Source organism: Crotalus tigris, unplaced genomic scaffold, assembly GCF_016545835.1.
Source record: "Crotalus tigris isolate CLP2741 ecotype Arizona unplaced genomic scaffold, ASM1654583v1 scf7180000017575.500234, whole genome shotgun sequence".
Lineage (NCBI taxonomy): Eukaryota > Metazoa > Chordata > Lepidosauria > Squamata > Viperidae > Crotalus > Crotalus tigris.
The window spans coordinates 192,543-213,288 of NW_024096486.1; the positions used below are offsets into that span (position 1 = coordinate 192,543).

Here is a 20,746-nt window from a genome sequence, read left to right on the forward strand (position 1 = left end):
TATAAAGAGACGTGCATCTGTGCAGCAAGACTCAGGTTATGAGGTGGGGAGTATGAGGTACAATCTGGAACATATTTTCATTTGCCTGTTCTATTCTAATTTTTGGTTTCACGAAAGCTGAAGACAGCAAACAAACAGGGTAGGAAGATTCCCCCCTATTTAAGGAGAGGAGGGAGGAAAAGCTTTGGATCCAGTGGAACTAGTGATTGACAAGTCGACTCTCCAATCAGAATAATTTGCAACTGCACAATCACTGATCATTTCATTCAGTGAACAGAGATACGATACCTGGATAAGAAAAGTCCTCAGCTTTTTGTCCCACCTCATTATAATCCCCTTTGGGCCACAAAATGTTGCTGAGTCTTCTGTCGTCTCTTCTATAGGTGAAGCAGGCAGAGATCTCTCAACCATTTCTCATACAACTTAAATTTGAGACTCATCATCATCTCAGTAGTTATCCTATAAACTTCCAGGACTAAACACAGGCCTCTAAAAAGAGTTTGAGCAGAGCAGCATAGGGTTTTTTTTTAATTATTAATTTATTTAAGTTTACTGACCTCCCAACTCCGGTGGCCTCTAGATAGCATACAAAACTTGTCTCCTTTAGCACCTCTTTCATAATGCTGGTTCATGTCTAACATGAAACTGATAGGTCTAGCCAGATGCATCATAACACTTACATGCATTCAGAAAAAGTGTCACCATTTTACCTGTTCCCCTTAACTACCCCCCTTTTCTTTTCACAACCATTCTTTACCATTCTCACTCTGCAGCTTGATATAGTCTCTCCTGAAATAAGTTTGTTGTTAGTTGCAAAGTCATGTACGACCCATTGCGACCCCATGGACAACATTCCTCCAGGCCTTCCTTTCCTCTACCATCTTCTGGAGTCCATTTAAGCTCACACCTACTGCATCAGTGATTCCATCCAGCCACCTCCTTCTCTGTCGTCCCCTTCTTCTATTGCCCTCAATCTGTCCCAGCATTAGGCTCTTCTCCAGTGAGTCCTTCCTTCTCATTAGGTGGCCAACTTGAGTTTCAACTTCAGGATCTGGTCTTCTAAAGAGCAGTCAGGGTTGATCTCCTCTAGGACTGACTGGTTTGATCGCCTTGCAGTCCAGGGGTTACAGGTAGGTAATTAAAAAAATTCAGAATGTGGCTCAACTGCTTCTCCCCAAACTATGCTTTCTATAAAACTTGTTCTGCCCAATTCACATGAATGCATTTAACTCAAAAATTCTCAGTTTTTTCCCCATGCTCAATTGGAGATTAGGCTTTATTATTTTCTGAATTTTGCCCAGGATTTGGTCACCTAGTCATATATGGCCATACATACAGCAGTATTTCCAAATCTGAGTACCCTCCCAAGGGGCTAATTTCACCTTCCAGAGTTTTACAACATGCTATTACTGCTAATACTGGGAGTTAAGTCTATGCAACAGAAAATTCCCCACTTATGAAAGTTGCTCTAGGATGACTTGACTTGGATTTAATGTTTTGGTTTCTTATTCCACTATGAGGAATTGGAAAAGTTGCCTTAACTGCTGATTGAAGCAATCTAACCCCACAAAATATATAAATAATATATTTACGGCACACATTACTGCACAAAAGGGATCTCTGTGTAGCTATTTTCCAAGTTCCAATCTGCTTTGGCCACATCAATCGCCTTTATCAGAAAGATGTAAGGAAAGACCTGGATTTAGAGCAACCTAGAACTAAGGGGAAATGAGGAATTAATTCGTGGAACAGCTTGCCTTCAGAAGTTGCAAGTGCTCCAACACTGGAGGTTTATAAGAGATTGAGCAGCCATTTGTCTGAAATTGTATAGGGTGTCCTGCTTAAGCAGCGGGTGGGAATAGAAGATCTCCAAGGTCTCTTCCAACTCTATTATTCTGTTAGTTTCCTACCTGCTGTGTCAAGGATGCACACATGAACTCTGTGTATAAAGCCTCAGAAGTTGGAGGTGAGGATTTTGGTGGATTAGATTAGAATCCTTTATTGACCAAGCGTGATTGGAATTTGTCTGCAGTGCATAAGCTCTCAGTGTACATACAAGCAACAAGTGATAAATCATGATCATAATCATAAAATACCATCATCCTAAATCATAAGATACAACAGTGATATCATGGGATTCCAAATAAGCAATCAACATAAGTCATAATAGGATACTAAATAAAAACAGTCAACATAAATTATAGATACAAACAACAAAGTAATAGTTATAAGAAGCTAAGGAAACAGGTAATAGAAAAGATGAGAACGATGATAGTAATACAGCCTTACTAGGTGGTTTGACATCCCAGGGCATAGACAGTGTTGTGGCAATTAATTGTTTAGCAGACTGATGGTATGGGAGAAAAAAACGGTCCTTTTATCTAGTTGTTTTGGCATGCAATGCCCTCTGGGGTCATCTTGAGGGAAGAACTTGAAACAGATTATGTCCAGGATGTGTGAGGTCTGTAGACATTTTCACAGCCCTCTTTCCAGCTTGTGTAATATACAGGTCCTCAATGGAAGGCAGACTGATTGCAATTGTTTTTTCCTGCAGTCCTAACTATCCATTGTTTGTGTCTCTCTTGTTTGCTTGCTGTGCCAAACCAGACAGTTATAGAGGTATAAATAACAGACTCAATAATTCCTTGGTTGAGCTGTATCAGCAGTTCTACAAAGCAGATGTGTACATTTCCATGTATAGACTGTTGTAGGACTAAGCGATGGGCACAACAGATTTTCATATTAGTCCCTTAAATAAGAAAAGAAAATGCCTGCAATCTCACCTTCTATCCCTTGAAGTTCTTTCTAATAAATTGAGTTGGTTTAAATCAAAATTCAGGAGGACCACCTAGTGGGAATAAAAATTACTGCAGAAAGGGAAGCACTTTTCAAAGTTAACTGCATCTAACTCAACTCCATTGGATGAAATCACAGCAAGTCTAATTGCAGGTTAGCCATTAGGGTATAAAACAATTAAAAAATTTTGAGTTGAATGAGCATTTCCCTTTAAAAATATTTTTTCAATAAAAATACTGCTCATTGTTGAAAAAAAGGAAATATTTAATATTTTAGTTCCTTCATTTGGAAATTCACAATACCTTAGTTCTCATTGCTGCCATTAAATTAATAAAACCCTAGCTCTCAATTTTGTCCATCCAATTATGTTGTCAGAAAAAAAATGGTTCTCTTGATTTATCCTCTGAATCTCAACTTAATCTTTTGATCAATCTTATTGAAGTTCTCATCCCTATTAGATTATAAATTACATATAAACAATTATACAGCAAATTTCTAGATTTGGGAAAGTAAAACCACAACAGCAGAGAGGCAGATTTAATGCCTGTGCCAATTTCAATTGTTAATGCTGTAATTATGGGGCCACTTGATTTAGCATGCAAATTACCAATCAAGGAGAATATTTGTATTCAAGTATTCCCTAATTTGGGTAATAAAAGCTCTGTAAGAAAACAACCAGCCTCAGAGAGCACCAAGGACCCCTCACAGCAAAATATAAATATCTCCTAAATGGTGGCAGACCTTTTTAGTTTGCAAACAGGTTCTCAAGCTGCAGGATTCTTCTGTAGTAACATTTGGGTGTACAAGAATGGACACTCCCCCCCCAAAAAAATATCCCCCGCTATTTCTAACTACATAAATAGAGTTGGGTTCAAACTTAGTTGCACTTGAAATCAATAAAGCAGAAATGGCTTCAACTCACTTTTCACACTGATTTTAGTGGGACATAATTGCAGGTAAGACCCAATGCACAGTACGTTTGAGGGAGTATGAGATCGTGATCCAGAAAACCATAATCTGACAGAATGAAAAATGGATAGCCAGAGAATATTGAATCAATTTCACTGATAATAATGGCCATTCCACAGAGAGCAACAGTGAGAATATAGAATCAGCAAAAATCTGAGAGGCCTAGCTTGATTCAAGGATTTAAGCCTGAGGAGGCTGCTACCTGGAAAAAAAAAAATCCTAATATGGTAATTTTGTTTTGGTAAATCAGTGAGGGGAACTTGATATCCTAAAAATATTTACTTGCTTAGCTCTAACATATTTCTTTATTTATGACATTTATTTGCTGCCCATCTCATGGTTCAGACAACTCTGAGGGGCTATAAAAAAGTAAAATTAGAAATAAAACCCAGAAGACAGTGTCATCAAAGGGAACACCAACCAACCATCTCCTCCACCCACGGAGATAGGAAATAGACAAAAGGCCCTTCAGTTACCCCAACGCAAGGCCTGCTTGGGGAACAGCTATGTTTTGAATTCTCCTTCAAAGCTTGTTCAGGTGAGCAACATGCAAATTTTCAGAGGGGTGCTGTTAAAAGGGGGCAGGAGCTACAACAGAGAAAACTCACCTCCTGGGTCCTACTAGATGACACTGATCGATGGGACCAGGGGCAAGCCAACTCTGATACATCTCAGAGGGCAGGCAGAATCAGGCAGAGAGAATCCTTATGGTATGGCCTATGCAATATAGCGCTTAAAGATGACAAGCAGCAGCTTGAATTTCCCCCTGGAAGGCCACTGTAATTAATGCATTGCACAGAATATGGGTGTTACGTTGGTGTGGGGTACTCTACCAATCACTGCTCATCCTGCTGCATTTTTATGAGCTGTAACTTCCAAGTGATTTTTTTAAGAGACCCTCATGTAGAATACACTTCACTAGTCCATCCAGGAGATGACCAATACATAAATGACTATATGAAGGAAAGGGTACAACTGGCATACAACATGGACTTGCATGAAGGTTTTCCTGATCACGGCTTCTACCAGCTATTCAAGCAGGAACTGTGAGACAAGGAAGACCCCCACATTATGCACCAGGCTTGAACAGGGCAGTGGAGGATCTCCAAAACGACGCAGTTCAAACACACACAGCCATTCAACCTTGCCAGGGTTTTGTCCGAGCTTGTTTCTCCCATCCAGTCCCCGCACTCACCGCCTTGCAGTCAGCTCAGGAAGATACCATGATCAAAGTATTGAAAGAAATGAAGAGCAACAGGATGGTTTCACTTTTGCTATCATGACACGGTCACAGGTTATCAAAAAGAGTAATCGGTGCCATTTCCAAACTATGCCCCAGCCTGAAAACCCCATACTTCACACCAGGTATGGCTTGTGTAGGTAGAAATCCCTAAATTATAATCATATAAATATAATTCAACAATATCTAGAGGGTATAATAAGCTATATTTATAAAAGAAAAGTAATAATTAGGATCGTTATTTTGCCTCCCTATTTTCCCTATACTATAGGCTTAAAAATTGCCAATATTTTCTATGTTTATCCAAGGAAAAATCTATTAGACTTTTGTTCCTCTGTTAATATGCCATTCAAATGGGAATTATATTGTAAGCAAAATCATTAACTTTAACACTCCTGTTAAATATTGTCTTTTTCTGAAACCCGATTTAGTAGTTTTTTTTTAAAGTGGAAAAAATAGACCATATGCTTCAATGAACTCATAACCATGAAAATTTGACTTTCCATGAAAATATAATATATAGAAAATTTATCACTGCAAAATTACATTAGAATTACATTCAAAGAAAGCATTTAAGCCAGTGGTTCTCAACCTGTAGGTCGGGACCCCATTTGGGGTCGAACGACCATTTCACGGGGGTCGCCAAACAAGGCTGTCCGCCATTTTTTTCCCCTTTTCTTTGGCCACGCCCCTGGCACCCAGTGATGTATAAGTGGTTCGGGGTCACCACAACATGGGGAACTGTATTATGGGGTCGCGGCATTAGAAAGGTTGAGAACCACTGATTTAAGCCATCATTCCACTACCTACTCAGAGTAGTGCATTAAATTAAATGTATCCCCAAATATAGATTTCTTATATAACTTCTTCGAATGACAGAGGAAAAATTACTACCATTTTTCTTTATTAATCTTTTGTTAAAAAATACTTTAATCTTCTAAAGTACAATTTTCTATAATTTTAAAAATACACTTACAATACAGCTGGATAGAGTTACAATTTTAGACCAGCAATTTCAGTTAAACCTATTATGACCGAGAACTTGGAAAAAACCTTCATAAAACCTTTAAATTTATTTTTAAATCTCTAAAGATTTCTAATTATTATATACCTAGTATATTGCCATTTTAATGGTAATATTATGATGAACAGCATATTGAATTTAGATTTACTCACTGTTAAAGAAATTCAATAGATCAACAAATAACAAATGTATTATTATATGATAAGTTTTATCCAGTAATCCCTCAAGGACAATAGTCCTGAGAACACAGAACAGATCAAATTATCTCCTTCCTATTAGTTATTTCTGAGATTTTAAAAGCCTAACCTCAGAAACTACAAAAGGAGACATGGTGTGGTTGGACATTGTGCAGGATAAAGAGGAACATTAGATCTGAAGGATTTAATGGACATTGGTCTCACATTATGTCCCAAACATAATAGCAAAAAATAGTTACTAGTCAGAAAACTGAATTTCTCAGAATATTCAGAATTGGATTTTAGATTGCCTTTTGTAAATTAGATCCAAGTCATCTAAAGTTATTTATGACTAAGTTCTATGAATGTCAGTTGTAATTAGCTGGCCATTGTATATTAAGAATGTCTCCAATTTACTGGTGTTGTTTTTATAATGGCATTTTAAAAAACATTAAGCTGAATGAGTTACAATAACAATTGAAATAATTTTCATGAAAATTGTTTGCTCTTTATAATTATGTCTAACCAATAATGTCCTAGAGGTAAATTTACTGATCAGTCACATTAAAATGCAGCATAAATATATAGTCTTTCATTTTTTTGCATTTACATTCTAAATTATGTTACAATTTTCTACCTTCTGCCATAAAGAGGGATTGCAAACCTTTGCGAACATTAAGCAATTCTTCTTCATGCTGTGATTAAAAAAAATAAGCATAATTTATTTTTAACAATAATTTCCCCAAAAATTTGTTTAAAGTTATATATAATAAATACAGAATTTAACGTATGATGAAAATATAATATTTACCATTTCCTTAAGAAATTTATCTTGAATCCCCTTAATATCTTCTTTCAATAAATGTACCTGAAATGCATCCAAAATAATTATTTATTTTGAAGCAAACTTGAATCTATAACTGATAGTAATGGCAAATAAATGGCTTTACAATGCTTCCAACACATAGTCATTTCAGAATTCTGTGTTGGTATAACACAACTTCTAGGCTGCAACTTATCACTAGTCTGTAACAGTGTTTCAAGAGTTGTAAGCACTTCTTTTAAAGGTTCAGAGTTATCCCTCTTCTTTCATTATCCCTCTTCTAGTTGTGAAATTCACATTTTCTATGTTTCAGAACTTCAAACAGAAGCCTTTGAGGGAAATGGGTGGTTCAGAAATGTGATAAACAAAAAAATAAATAAAATAAAAGTGCCTCCAAGTTTGTAAGTGATCCTGATGCTCTCAATAATTGTTCTGACTTTGCTTATAAGACTAAACTACTGATTATCTTGTCTACAGGGAAAAACTGAGAATAATAATAGACATATAAATCATACACCCATATAAATTCCTCTGGGGCCACAATTTTGTATTGGGAATGATTCAGAGACCCAAAAAGATCATGGCAGAACTATTTACTGATAGGCAAAGCTGACTCAAAGAAATTACAGTAACTGCACAGAGAAACAGCAGTCAGCACACATTATGATTGGAAAATTATACTCACAGATGCCAACAATATGCTTGCTGAATCATATTCCACCTGTCAGACTGCCCTAAACACTATATACCAGTGGTTCTCAACCTTTTTAATGCCGCGACCCCCAACCGGTCGTAGGTCGAGGACTACTCAACTGGTGCAGCACCGTTTGCAGACTGGGACTTTTGGCGGGCTCAGCAGGGCAGAGACAGCCTGGACAATTCCTATTGGCTTTTGAAAGCCAATAGAATTAGAATCTATTCAAGAGAGTATATTCTATTGGCTTTCAAAAGCCAATAGAATAAAAGGGAGTAGCACAGCTAAGGAAAAGGGGGAAAAAATGGCGGACTGCGTTGTTTGGCGACCCCCGTGAAATGGTCGTTCGACCCCAAATGGGGTCCCGACCCACAGGTTGAGAACCACTGCTATATACAATTAAGCACAGGTTGAAAGCAGGAAGAGGTGATTACCCACTAGTTCCAAAGTTATGAGGCAGCAAAACAGGAAAGATTTCAGATTTTATGCTCCAGAATATTTCAGGACACAGGGAAGGAAGGAAGAAAGGAAGGAAGGAAGGAAGGAAGGAAGGAAGGAAGGAAGGAAGGAAGGAAGGAAGGAAGGAAGGAAGGATGTATTGACTGATTGTTTCATAAGGAAAGTTTAACATTCGTACTAAGTTTGCAACATAAACACTAATAATCATCACAAGGAGTAGAAAATTCAAACCATATCAACTTTTGGGGGGCAGTAGCTATTTCAATTTGCAGAATGTTTCTGTATACTGAAATAGATGTTAGAAACAGTATTTTTTAGAAGGGGAGTGTATTTTAAACCAACTGTATACTAGCATACAAAACCTTACTAATTCAAGCTAATTTCTTCCTTGTTTTGTCAATGAAACCCCAAGTACTTTATTTTGTGCTAGCTAATGATAAGGACCTTCCTGCTCTGACCCCAATTAGATCATTATTTCCCTTTTTTGCCTTAGCCATTATGATCACCTCAGCCAGCCACAAGGAAAAATACATACTTGAGACAGAAAAATATTTTCCTCTTGATCAGCCGTATGGAAAATGTTCTTCTCAAATGAAGTTCTAAGATTCTGGAATCTAAGAAAGCGTAGATCAAACCAATATTTGAATTATTTGCTTTGATATACAGAAAAATATTCATAATAAAAACACTTGTTTCCATTTTATCATAGTCAGACATATAGTCACAAGACTGCAGCCCTTCTAGATCAAGGCCAGCTGCTTTCGCAATCTGTTACTACTGTGAGGAAAATAAGTTCTCAGAGGAATGGGAGCATATCAGCAAAAGAAAAACCTGGAAGGAATGTGTGTTAATCAAACAGACACATAGAGGTCTTGAAGTGTCACAGTACATTTTATCAACATTTATATGGCAACCTACTGACCTGTTTTTTTCTAAGACTTTCTTGAAGATAATAAGTTTTCTTTCTTGAAGATAATAATAGTAGAAGGGTGAGGAGTAACTTTATCGTTTATTACTTATGCATCATTTTCTCTCAAAATTCTTTGGAGGATATCCCTCCATTGTGCACAATTAAGTATAAATACTGTAGTGAACCTTGATTATTGATTTTGAGTCCTGCATTTTGATTCCACACTACTGACAGCCCACTAAATATCTCTGGAAATATTTTTCAACAAGGAATAAAGATAATAGATGTTCTCTGCTGATTCCTATCTGCCAAATGGTATTCAGTGGCACCTTGGTTATAAACATTTGAAGGTAACACTTAAGCACTATGGATTATATTATCCAAATAACAGGTTTATCCTTAAAAGTTGCTATCACACTTTATGTTATTATACTGAGAATCTCTGTCAATGAGTGAGCTGAAATTCTAGGATTATGAAAATGAAAATTTTCTTAAAGAAAAAAGATAATCACTGGGACTGCCATGGCTGGCTTATGCCATCATTTATCAACTTTGATTTTCAGATATTATTATTATATCGTACACCTCCTAAGGAATATAAATTAATGGCTTTTAAAAGTATAATTATAATAATTATTATTACGTTGATAATAGAATGTCTTTGTTATATTATAATAAAAAGGAAATATACGAACCTCTGCTGCTCATTCTTGTTGTAAGTGCTAAATGTTTCAAAATGCTTCTTTGAAAAATTCTAAAAATAGCCAATGTGAAATACAAATTTGAGTTCGTTGGACTTTAAACATAAATCAAATATAACTTTACTACAAGCTGTAATGATTTCATGCTCTATTTTAATCACTAGCTTACAAGAATTTCTGCTAAGGCCCATAAATTTTCAGACAGCATAATGAAGTCATTTTTATTGAGCAGCTCAGACTTGTAAAAATGTGGGGTGAAGTAAGAGGTACAATGAATCATGATCATATTCAATCGCAAAGCATGATGTCATTCTTTTTAAAAAAAAACTGATTCAAGTCTTAGAAATTTTAATCCAGATATCCATTTAATGTACTGAGACTTTTGCATTGCACCAAATCAAAAATGGGACAGAGTTGATAAATGAGTTGACCTTTCCTTTAAAAAAAAAATAGCGATAGCAGTTATAAGTTGGTACTGCTGCTAGAAAGCATTTTGTCTCCTTCTTATTTAGAAGCCAGTCAGTTCCAAGCAGTGGTTGAGGAAACAAAGCTATGGAGCAATTTACCACTGCTGGAATGGTTTACTAAATTAGTTGCAAAATTTTGTTTTATAGTCAAAGCCAGCCTTAGAAGGTGACCGGTATGTTTTCCTTTTTTATACCAATTCAAAGAATATGCTTTACTTTAATATTTTTAAAAGTTATTTATTAAAATATGTTTAAGTAATTTAATATTTTTCTAAAGGAAAATAACATACCGAAAAATCTTTTTCCATAGTTCTCAATATTTGTGAATCTCTTTCAAAACTTTCAAGTTCTTTCAGGAGGCAAGAATGAAGTTTTTCCAGCTGTCTGGTTCTGGAAAAATATAAGCAAAAGTTAAATATACAACACATATTATAATAACAACATGAAATTCTGGGAATTCATTCTATACAAACCTGTGCTTATGTACATCTCTTCCCATTGTGTACATATGCTGGTTAGCTGTTTGCAGTGACTGCTTTGCAAAACAGTCAATTTTCTTTGATCGGTTCTAAAAATACAAAGATTACATCATTATTCCTTTCAAACTGAGCATGGACTGAAATTAAAAAAAAGTTTTTTAAAAATTGTGAAATCCTATCATGTCCATGTAACCTAAAAATCTCAAATCATCAATCATCCTGAAAAGTTTTTCTTGTTTAACAATACTATTCAAACATATATCTACATATATATCTAATACAGTGGTTCTCAACCTTTTTAATGCTGTGACCCCCAACCAGTCATAAGTCGAGGACTACCAAACCGGTCGTAAGTCAAGGACTACTCAACTGGTCGTAAGTCAAGGACTATCCAACCGGTCGTAAGTCGAGGACTACCCAACCGGTCGTAAGGGCAGAGACAGCCTGGACAATTCCTATTGGCTTTTGAAAGTCAATAGAATTAGACTCTAGTCAAGAGAGTCTATTCTATTGGCTTTCAAAAGCCAATAGAATAAAAGGGAGTAGCACAGCTAAGGAAATGGGGGAAAAGATGGCAGACTGCGTTGTTTGGCGACCCCCGTGAAATGGTTGTTCGATCCCAAATGGGGTCCCGACCCACAGGTTGAGAACCACTGATCTAATATATATGGGGGGAACCTGTGGCTCAAAAGGGTAATACAGGTGCCTAACATGCAAGCTGCCCAGGTTCGAATCCCTGAAGGGTGTGACTAGCTGATGAGGGCTAATGAGCTTGAAATAGTTATACTAGTCTCCCACTAACTCTTTGTCAGCCACAAAATTTTGAATTTATAGTGTTCACAGTATATGAGGTCTACCTGCAAAGCATGCTCTTAGATTGGAGCAAAACGCAGAACAGACTGATTTATATTTGGTAGACCGGGTGTCTCACCCAACAGATATCTACATATACACATACACACACAAACATGTTGTATACACACACACACACACACACACACACACACACAGAGCAGCAATCATTTAAAAAGAGTATAGAAAAACATTTGTTTTTTTATTCTCTCTCTCTCTAAGATGACAACATAATTTCCTTCTTTTTTATTTTCTAATCACCAAACTCATAAATCACAAATTGATTTTTTTTCTTTTTTTCAGCAGAGTCCATAAGGAGTCTCCAGGCATTGAGTAAAAAATAATTTTGCTCTTTCTGCTAATTTTGACATCTTCACTAGCCATTCCTTGCTTTTGGGTATTTCAAAGTCTTTCAAATTTGTGTATAATCTCACAGCAGTTATTATATACAAAAACAATCCTCCATATCTCTTTTCTCACTTTCTATCCTTTAGTTTCAACAAAAAATTATGGTTTCAATTGAATATTAATCTTTAAAATTCTTTTTATCACTGTATGTATTTAATCCCAAATGTTTCTGAATTTTTCGCCACTCCATGAGGCATGATAAAATAATTTTGTTGTTGAGTTGCTCAATAGCCTGGAAAGCAATATCTACCAAAAAAATGTCCAAGAATTATCCAAGATTTTAAAAAATCGTTTTTAAATGATTTTTTTTTTAAAAAAAATAAAAATTAAAAACCCACAGGAATAGAATATTATTAGTGTCTGATAATTTATCTTCAGGCCAGCACTGTTTATCGTCAGGCTGGCACAGGTGATACAGATAGTCCTCAGTTAGTAACTGTTTGTTCAGTGAACATTCACAGTAATGATGATGATAAAAAGGGACTTTGCAACCAATTCTCGCATTTATGACCTTTGCATGTTGTAAAGCAAAGACTGCTGAAGTAAGAGCATAACCACAATTGTGGTTTCATTTAGTGACCACTTCATTTAATAAATGAGTTGTCAACCCTAATTGTAGTCACTAAATGAGGACTACCTGTAATTGAAAAGAATATCAACTCCTTTGCCTATACTGTAAATGTGACAACTCGGTGGCTGAGGATTCATTTAAAGAACAAAGAGAAGAGCGCTTGAGTTATTTTCTGATTCTAAGAATGTGATCTCTATTAACTGATCGCTCAATAGGAGAGAGCAGAATAGTATTCCTGTTATTACCTATGGATACTTTAAAATTTTAAAAACTGTTTTTAAAATTAATCCTTTAACTAAATCTTCTGGAGATTATGGTTTGGCCCTGCAGACAATAATTAAGGTTCAAGGGGCTTTTTCTTTGTTTTCATCATTTTTATGTCCAGGACATTTGAAATATTTTAAGTTGTGTTCTGTTGGGAATGCAGAATGATTTAGTTGTTTCAAATTTCGTTCTGCTGAAGGTAGCCATTTTGAAACATCTTAAGAGAATCAAGACACAGACACACATTCTTGTCTATACATTCAATTCGGTGGACAAAAATAATAAATTCAAATTTCTGTAATATTCTGAATATACATGGAAATATGACCCTACAGTGAGATTATAAAGAATAACTTTTATAAAAGAGTAGAATGAATGTTTATGTTACATATACATAACACAGATGTCCATCATTACCGGAATATTTGAGACAAAGGCAGTATGCACTAAATATATACCTCCAAGAAAGATATAAATATTCACCTGTATTTTCCTAGCAAATTCCTTATGAAGCTTCTGACAAATCATCTCGACATTTGAACAGTCTGTATCCCAGCCTTCCCCATCAAAAAGAGATGTCTCATTGACAGAAAAAGTAGATAAGCTTTCAGATACTGAAAAAGAATGCTATTTTAAGATTTAGATGTTATTTACTCAACTGAATTATCTTTTTAGTTCTAATGTGCTCTACAAGACTTAACACATCTTCTTCAGAGAATATTCCCCTAATATGGCTTAAGCAATTTTCAGTGTTGGGAATAACGGACAGAAAACCAAGAGGTCATTGCTTCTTTGGACCTTTTTAGCAAGTTGCCAGAGGGCTTTATTCTCTGAACAAAAAAATAATTACAGCTTCCTATAAAAAGATTAAATACTAATATATAGAGGTAATACTATTTTTGAACTGCATGTTGTCAAAAATAAATTCTTGTAAAACCATTACTGAGGACTCCCTTATTCAAAATAACTTCCTGCTATTATTTTTATACAACAGATACAGTAATAAAATACAATTTTCTATTAAACTACAAAATTACCCTTTATCAGATATCTGCAAAAAAAAAATCTCATATTCAAAAAGTCTGAAGATTACTGACTCTAGCAAATCCAAAAATGAAATCAAAAGAGCTTGTAGATTGGTAGCATGGTCCTCTCCAATTGAAAAGTAACATAAAGTGACATAAATTAACAGCTTAATTATATGCCTTATGTCTTCTGTCATTTCTTACTCCAATGATTTTTACAGCTTAATTTAAGCTCCAGCTCACCTTTATAAGTGCTATCATCTGCTTTAAATAACTTTCTAGGGAGAAGCTTTATTTTCCTTTCCTCCCTCCTGATTTCTTCTTCATCATCAGAGTAATTTTCTGTATCTTCCTGATACAGTCGTTTGAAATTAGAATGCATTGTAGGTCCTTTAATAAGATTATATTTAAACACGTTATAAAAATAGTAACAATGCTGCTTTGCACATTTCAGGCATCCTGAAGAGGATGTCTCCAAATAAAGTTCAAACACTTCAGGAAAACTGTCACTGATTTTTTTTTTTCCTTCTCGGTAATGAAAAGTCCACTAAAAACTACAATGGCAGTCCAACAAGATGTATGGAGGTGAATGGGCAATATTATGACGAGAAACGGTCTCCATGGATAAGGCAGTGATTAGCAATAATAAAGAAAATTGGGGCGGTAAGAATGTCTATTTTATTCTACTAATCAGATTTATACAATGTCCATCTCACTTTCTAAATGACTCTGGACATTTTAAAATTTTAGCAAAAAAGACCGCATTTTAAAATAACTAGCCTGCACATTGCCATAAATACAGAGATTTTCATTCTCTGTATAATTGTGGAAAATCTGTATTTATAATTTTTATGAAACTATACCAGATTCGTGTACATCAGTAAGACATTCTTCATGCTGTAATCTTTCTCTGCTTCTGCAAGGTGTGGTTAACTGAGATGGAGGTAAAGAAGCCTAAAAATAATGATACATTAATCAACGTAGGGACCTTTTCTATTTAATAATTTAGATTCTTCTAATATACATCAGAATACATGTACAAGGTTTTATTCGACGCTTGGTTTTTAATAATTTGACATTCATAAAAATATGCCTTTACATTTCAAAGATAAAAGGGAAATCATTCTTTTTAATATAGAACAAAGGAATGGTTATAAAAGACAAGTAGGATCTTTTCTTTATAAAAGAGCAATTCTGGATTAAACTATTAAACCAGAAACACATTTAAACTGAACTTAAGTTAGTAACAACAACAGAATTATATTAGATAAAACCAATTTACCAAAAAAGGTCAAGATTATCTTGACAATATTATACCTCTCCTCTACTATTCATGATATTTTCAGATGTATCTTCTATTTCTGTATGAAATGATTTATCTAAATAGCCCGTTGTAATGCTCACTGCTTCATCAGCTTCACAGATTTTATCCTTGGCAATTTCTGAATTTTTATAATTGATAAATGGTTTTTTTCTATTGAAGGGGCTAAGATTGGACTACAATAAAAACATAGTTAATAGTAGTGAGTATACAAGCATATAAATTTAATAAATAAATATCCTCCAATTTAAAAACAACAGAAATATTTAAGGTTGCAATCCTATCCATTATTTTCAGCATATAAAGTTTTACGTTGCAAACCTGAAATTCTAAATACATTCACTCTGCAATTAAACTTCATTTATTTATTTATTTTAGTATTTATTCTTATGATTGTTCTGTAAGAAATATATATATATATATATATATATATATATATATATATATATATATATATATATATATATAAAATTAACATAAAAATTGAGGAACGTAGTCTCCTGTGTGTATACATATTCAAAAGATAAAAACGAGCACCAGGAGGTAAAACAATTAAATGTTTAATAAATAAATAACCTAGCTTTCGATGGCTACATTGCTGCCATCATCGTCAGGGTGTTAAAAGCCAGAGGGTGGGGAAGCTCGTTTATAGGCACAAACGCGCCTGCACACGGCTCATAGACCTTGTTATGGGGCCCGGTCGATTGATCCTCTCATCACTCATGTCAGAAGTGTTTCTGAGTTCTAAGTTCTTGCAGCTGATTACTTCTCTGTTGCGTGTGGCTCCTAGGCTGGGAGGCGAGCATTTCATGTCACTACGCACTAGAGTAACATGTGTAACTGCAGACCGATCCTGCGATGAAATCCCAGATCTGGCTATCTTCCTCCCCCGTGTCTGACGTATCACTCTCAGGGGGCATGCCACCCCATGCGTGCTATAGGGGAAGATGGGATTCAGACCCCGAATTTGGCAAAGAGAAAACACCCAATGACAACTACACAAATAGAAAACGCAAGAAAGCAATCATTGCCAATAAGAAACCGGCAATTGAGAAACAGCCTATTGCAGCAGGCCCATTGACAAGATCTAGGAGCCGAGTGCAGACTCTGACCAATCTATAAAAGAGGACTCTCCCACTGACTGGCATTTTGAGCCCTGATGATGTCAGCAGTTGCTGACGAAAGCTAGGCGTTTTATTAGTTATTAATTTTTATGGTGATTTTATTGGTATTGTATTAAATTTTACTAAATTTTACTAAAAAATTTTAAATACTCCCTGGTGCTCACGTTTATTTGTTTGATTTTAAATATATATATATATATATATATATATATATATATATATATATATATATATATACGTTTAAAATCAAACAAATAAACGTGAGCACCAGGGAGTATTTAAAAATTTTTAGTAAAATTTAGTAATATATATATATATATATAATATATGTTTTCTGAGGTTTTCGCGGGTATTTGTATATAGGTCTTTGGTTGTTCGGGTTTTCTCCCGCGTAAATTCCAATTTTACGCGGGAGAAAACCCGAACAACCAAAGACCTATATATATATATATATATATATATATATATATATATATATACACATACATACATACATACATACATAATTATTAAACTATCACCATCCAAGTTATCTGTGAAGAACAGAAGCAGAAATGAAAATGTAGGCTCTGCCACATTGCATCTAAATTCATGTAAACTTTAGCAAAGATAAAAAATAATCTCAGTGCCTTTAATCTCAATTCCAAGGGAAATGGTTTTATATTTATTATATTTATTCTTTATAAACATTGTTCAGTTTATTCAGTTGGTTTTTATATAAAGGTATTTTTATTATTCTCTTGATTTTTGTAATTCGTATATCACCTCCATTTGGCCAAATTCTTGGAGGACCCCTCTGGGCCAATCTGGGTTTATACTATCGGTGCAGAAGATTGGGAGTTTTAAATTAATACCAAAAAGCAAACAGTGGAAGTGGAAAACCTCATTTTAAAATACGTTGTAAATATTTACCAAAGAAAGTGGACTTATCACAGGTGAGAGATCTTCAGTTTCAAATACCAGTTTTCTTCCCTTTTCAGAAAGACCCTTCAATAGTTTATTTTCTGAATTAATTTTTCCCATAGTCGAATTTTCTTTAATATTTTCTAAGGATTTCTCCTTGTCAGGTGTTAATTCTTCAAGATAGGACGATAAGGACGACCTTCTCATTGATATGTGCTCTTCAGTAGATTCTTCTCTATGTTTCTCATAACCTTAACAAATTCCATAAACAGACTTTAAAATATTGGCTACAACATATAACATTAAATCAACCTTACACGTGTATTCTTCTCTCTGGCACAGCCCAGATCAGAAACTTCTATTTTAGATATATCATTGAAATCCCTTTTTTTTGGTTAAAAATAGTTAATTTCATGAACTAAAGGTTGAAACTGATTGGATCTATGTCTGACCTACCCAAGTCCTTTTTTTCAAATTTAAGATGTACTACAATCGATCCTCCGGCTTTAAAAATCATACCAAGGTAGATAAATCATACCAAGTTATGACTAATCTAAAACAGAAGTGAAATTGCAAATTTGTGCTGGAAAGGGAGCAAACAGACATAGCTGTATTCCCTGAAATACTAAACTATGAGCAGTTCAAATGAGGAATCGACATCTGAAAAATAAAACTGTAAAGTTGCCTTGTATTGTGCAGTACATTAGTCCCTGAAGCTCAGTACTCTGAAAACAAAAAGCTTTCCTACTTTCCAATAAATTTTTCATGAGAAATGCGGTGCTGCTGAGCTTTAGTCCTCTACAATAATGTTACAATGCACAATAAATTACAGTATTTTTAGGAAATGTTTCCCACAGTTTTTTGCTATGGGCCATGATATATCTGAGAAAACACAATAAAACTCCCTTTTTATAACCCTGTAAATCCCTTAATTCAGGGTAGAGTCAGGGCAACTGGATGGAGCTGACCATTTATTGGTCGGATGCCCTTCCTGATGCCACGTGGAGTTCACAGATTATTTTTTCTTTGCACCCTAGGAGAGAAACCACTGTCGCTACCTAGGATTGAACTCTTAACCTTCCGATTGGGAGGCAAGTACCTTCACCACTAGGCCACCACACCCCTCATCTTAGTGAATACAATGTCTTTTCTAAAACATTTAAAATATTTTTATTTTATCACAAGATAGAAATTGTAAAGGAAATCTAAGAAAAGACAAGATGTAGTTCATATGTTGATTGCATTTGCTTTTCTGGGGCAACCTTGCGTAGCAAGAACATCTTTTAAGTCTACTTTTTAAAACTGGGCATCCTCAGCTCATTTTTACAGTTTTTCTTGTGACTGAAATGAGTTCAGAATGATAGTTTTTGTGGGCTATGGAATGATTTGAAGTGCTTCACAAAGGATTTTGGTGAGAACGTAACATTCCTCCACTGACACCAATGAATCCTTCAGAAGGTTCAGCAAAGTTTCAAAAACTTTCCCCATATCATCTCCATATGCCTGGGCTTGCATAGCCATTTCACTTGGCCAGCAGTCTCAGCAGAAGTGCCTGTGCATGGACTTGTGGACTATTAGAACCTGATAAAGCTTTCAAAGTGCCTCTGAACCTTTCTAAAAATATGGACATCTCAACTTTTTAAGGGCAGTTGGGTTCCAGCAACATGTCTTTAGGAAGTACTCCTTCAAATATTTTTTTTTTCAGCCTCAGTACTGAAAAGTGATTAGCAAGCCATTTTATTTTAGATGAAAACTATTAGGTGACTTTTACAGCAGTAAAACAATACCACCTGATAATAAGTGTGGGTATTTCACTCAAACTGGATTTCACAATTGGACAAAGACCAGCATTAAACTGCCAATATTCAGCTTTGCCTTACCAAAAGTCCATCCAAAATGTATCTGAGGAAAAAAAGCATGCTCATGGAAGTTATATCCAAATAATGTGGCTTATGTTTAAGAAGCAAATTGCTATAAGAAAATTTAGACTAAACTAACTCTAAGGTATAAATTAAAATAATATCCTTTCTTAATGCAAATCGCACTGTTTTCTTTTTAAAAAAATGTGATTACCAGGCGCAGGCATAAGATGTTCTTATTCCTGCACTGGGAGTCACATTTTTTTAAAAGAAAAACAGTGTGATTTGCATTAAGAAAAGGATACTATTTTAGTTTATATGTATCCTGGTGATCACCTTATTTTACTTCACATTATGTGTATACCTGGGATTCATGTTTTTAATACTATTAAGGATAGATAGATAGATAGATAGATAGATAGATAGATAGATAGATAGATAGATAGATAGATATAGATGATATAGATATAGATATAGATGTAGGTCTTTGGTTATTTGGGTTTTCTCCCGCGTAAAATTGGAAGTGTCTTGGCGACGTTTCGACGAAGTCCCATTCGTCATCTTCAGGCTGGTGTTTTAAGCTTCGTGCTTCTAGGAGCAATTTGCCTGAAGATGACGAATGGGACTTTGTCGAAACGTCGCCAAGACACTTCCAATTTTACGCGGGAGAAAACCCGAATAACCAAAGACCTGTATACAAACACCCGCAAAAACCTCAGAAAACAAAGATAGATAGATAGATAGATAGATAGATAGATAGATAGATAGATAGATAGATGATGTATAGATAGATAGATAGATAGATAGATAGATAGATAGATAGATAGAGATAGATAGATAGATAGATAGATAGATAGATAGATAGATAGATAATATAAGTAGTGGTTATCCATAGCTTTATGGTTAATTGTAAATATACCTGATTGCATGAGCAGGCTCTTCCCTGCGCTACAGACATTGATAACTATTATGATAAGGTATATTTATAGTTAAGCATAAATCAAAGTGTCTGAACATAGTGCTGGAAAAATGTTATAGCAAAATTGCTGGAGTTTACTAAGCTGACCAGATATACCTTATAGTTATCCAAAAATTGTTAACTGATGAAAAATCTCAAGTACATAAATTTAAGTTAAGACTGTCCTACTAGAGTTAAATGTAACAACAAAACATAAATCTTACATCTCATTATCTCAGAGAAAGGTGGACTCCCAGATGAAGGAGATGATGGCAATTCCATTTGTTTTTTTATCATGTCATCTTTTTCTTTAGTAGGTCTTTTTGGCTGATTTATCAATTTTCCTTTGACTGTCTCACTGGCAAGTGTATGATGTTGTATCTCAGATTGATTAACAGCTCTAGATTTTGCTGTAATTTTATGTTCTGGCTAGAGACACAAAAACACAGTTTCACTGCACACTAATTAAACTGTGCATTTCAGAAAGAAGCAAACTAGTATTTAAAATATTATTTATAAAAAATCTAGTTTCCCTGAAACAAAATGGAAGCTCCAGGTGGAAACGCAAGTAAAACTTCCACTGTGCTAAAATCATGTTTCTTCCCATTTTTTCTTCAGCTTACTTTCCTCCTTGGATGCTTGTAAGTCTTGTGTTTTCATTAGTCTTTTAAGGTACTAAAACTCCTCACAAGCACTTGTAGACCTATCTTACCCAATAAGATA

General features: G+C 34.9%; 1 protein-coding gene across 3 annotated transcripts in view; it reads right to left on the reverse strand.

Annotated features, from left to right (window-relative positions):
• Window positions 1–5,924: 5,924 nt before the first annotated feature.
• SYCP2 (synaptonemal complex protein 2) overlaps window positions 5,925–20,746 on the reverse strand; it is a 50,013-nt gene continuing 35,191 nt past the window's right edge. For 2 of the 3 annotated variants that reach the window (XM_039357041.1, XM_039357034.1), the window contains exons 33-44: window positions 20,248–20,452; window positions 17,216–17,457; window positions 15,176–15,355; window positions 14,722–14,812; window positions 14,102–14,248; window positions 13,317–13,447; window positions 10,733–10,827; window positions 10,550–10,649; window positions 9,787–9,845; window positions 8,717–8,795; window positions 7,017–7,073; window positions 5,925–6,900 (exon numbers count right to left, since the gene is read on the reverse strand). In XM_039357041.1, coding sequence (XP_039212975.1) covers window positions 6,829–6,900; window positions 7,017–7,073; window positions 8,717–8,795; window positions 9,787–9,845; window positions 10,550–10,649; window positions 10,733–10,827; window positions 13,317–13,447; window positions 14,102–14,248; window positions 14,722–14,812; window positions 15,176–15,355; window positions 17,216–17,457; window positions 20,248–20,452 — 1,458 coding nt within the window. In that variant the 3' untranslated portion in view covers window positions 5,925–6,828. The remainder of the gene's footprint in view (window positions 6,901–7,016; window positions 7,074–8,716; window positions 8,796–9,786; window positions 9,846–10,549; window positions 10,650–10,732; window positions 10,828–13,316; window positions 13,448–14,101; window positions 14,249–14,721; window positions 14,813–15,175; window positions 15,356–17,215; window positions 17,458–20,247; window positions 20,453–20,746) is intronic. The other variant, XM_039357046.1, reaches the window with a different exon arrangement.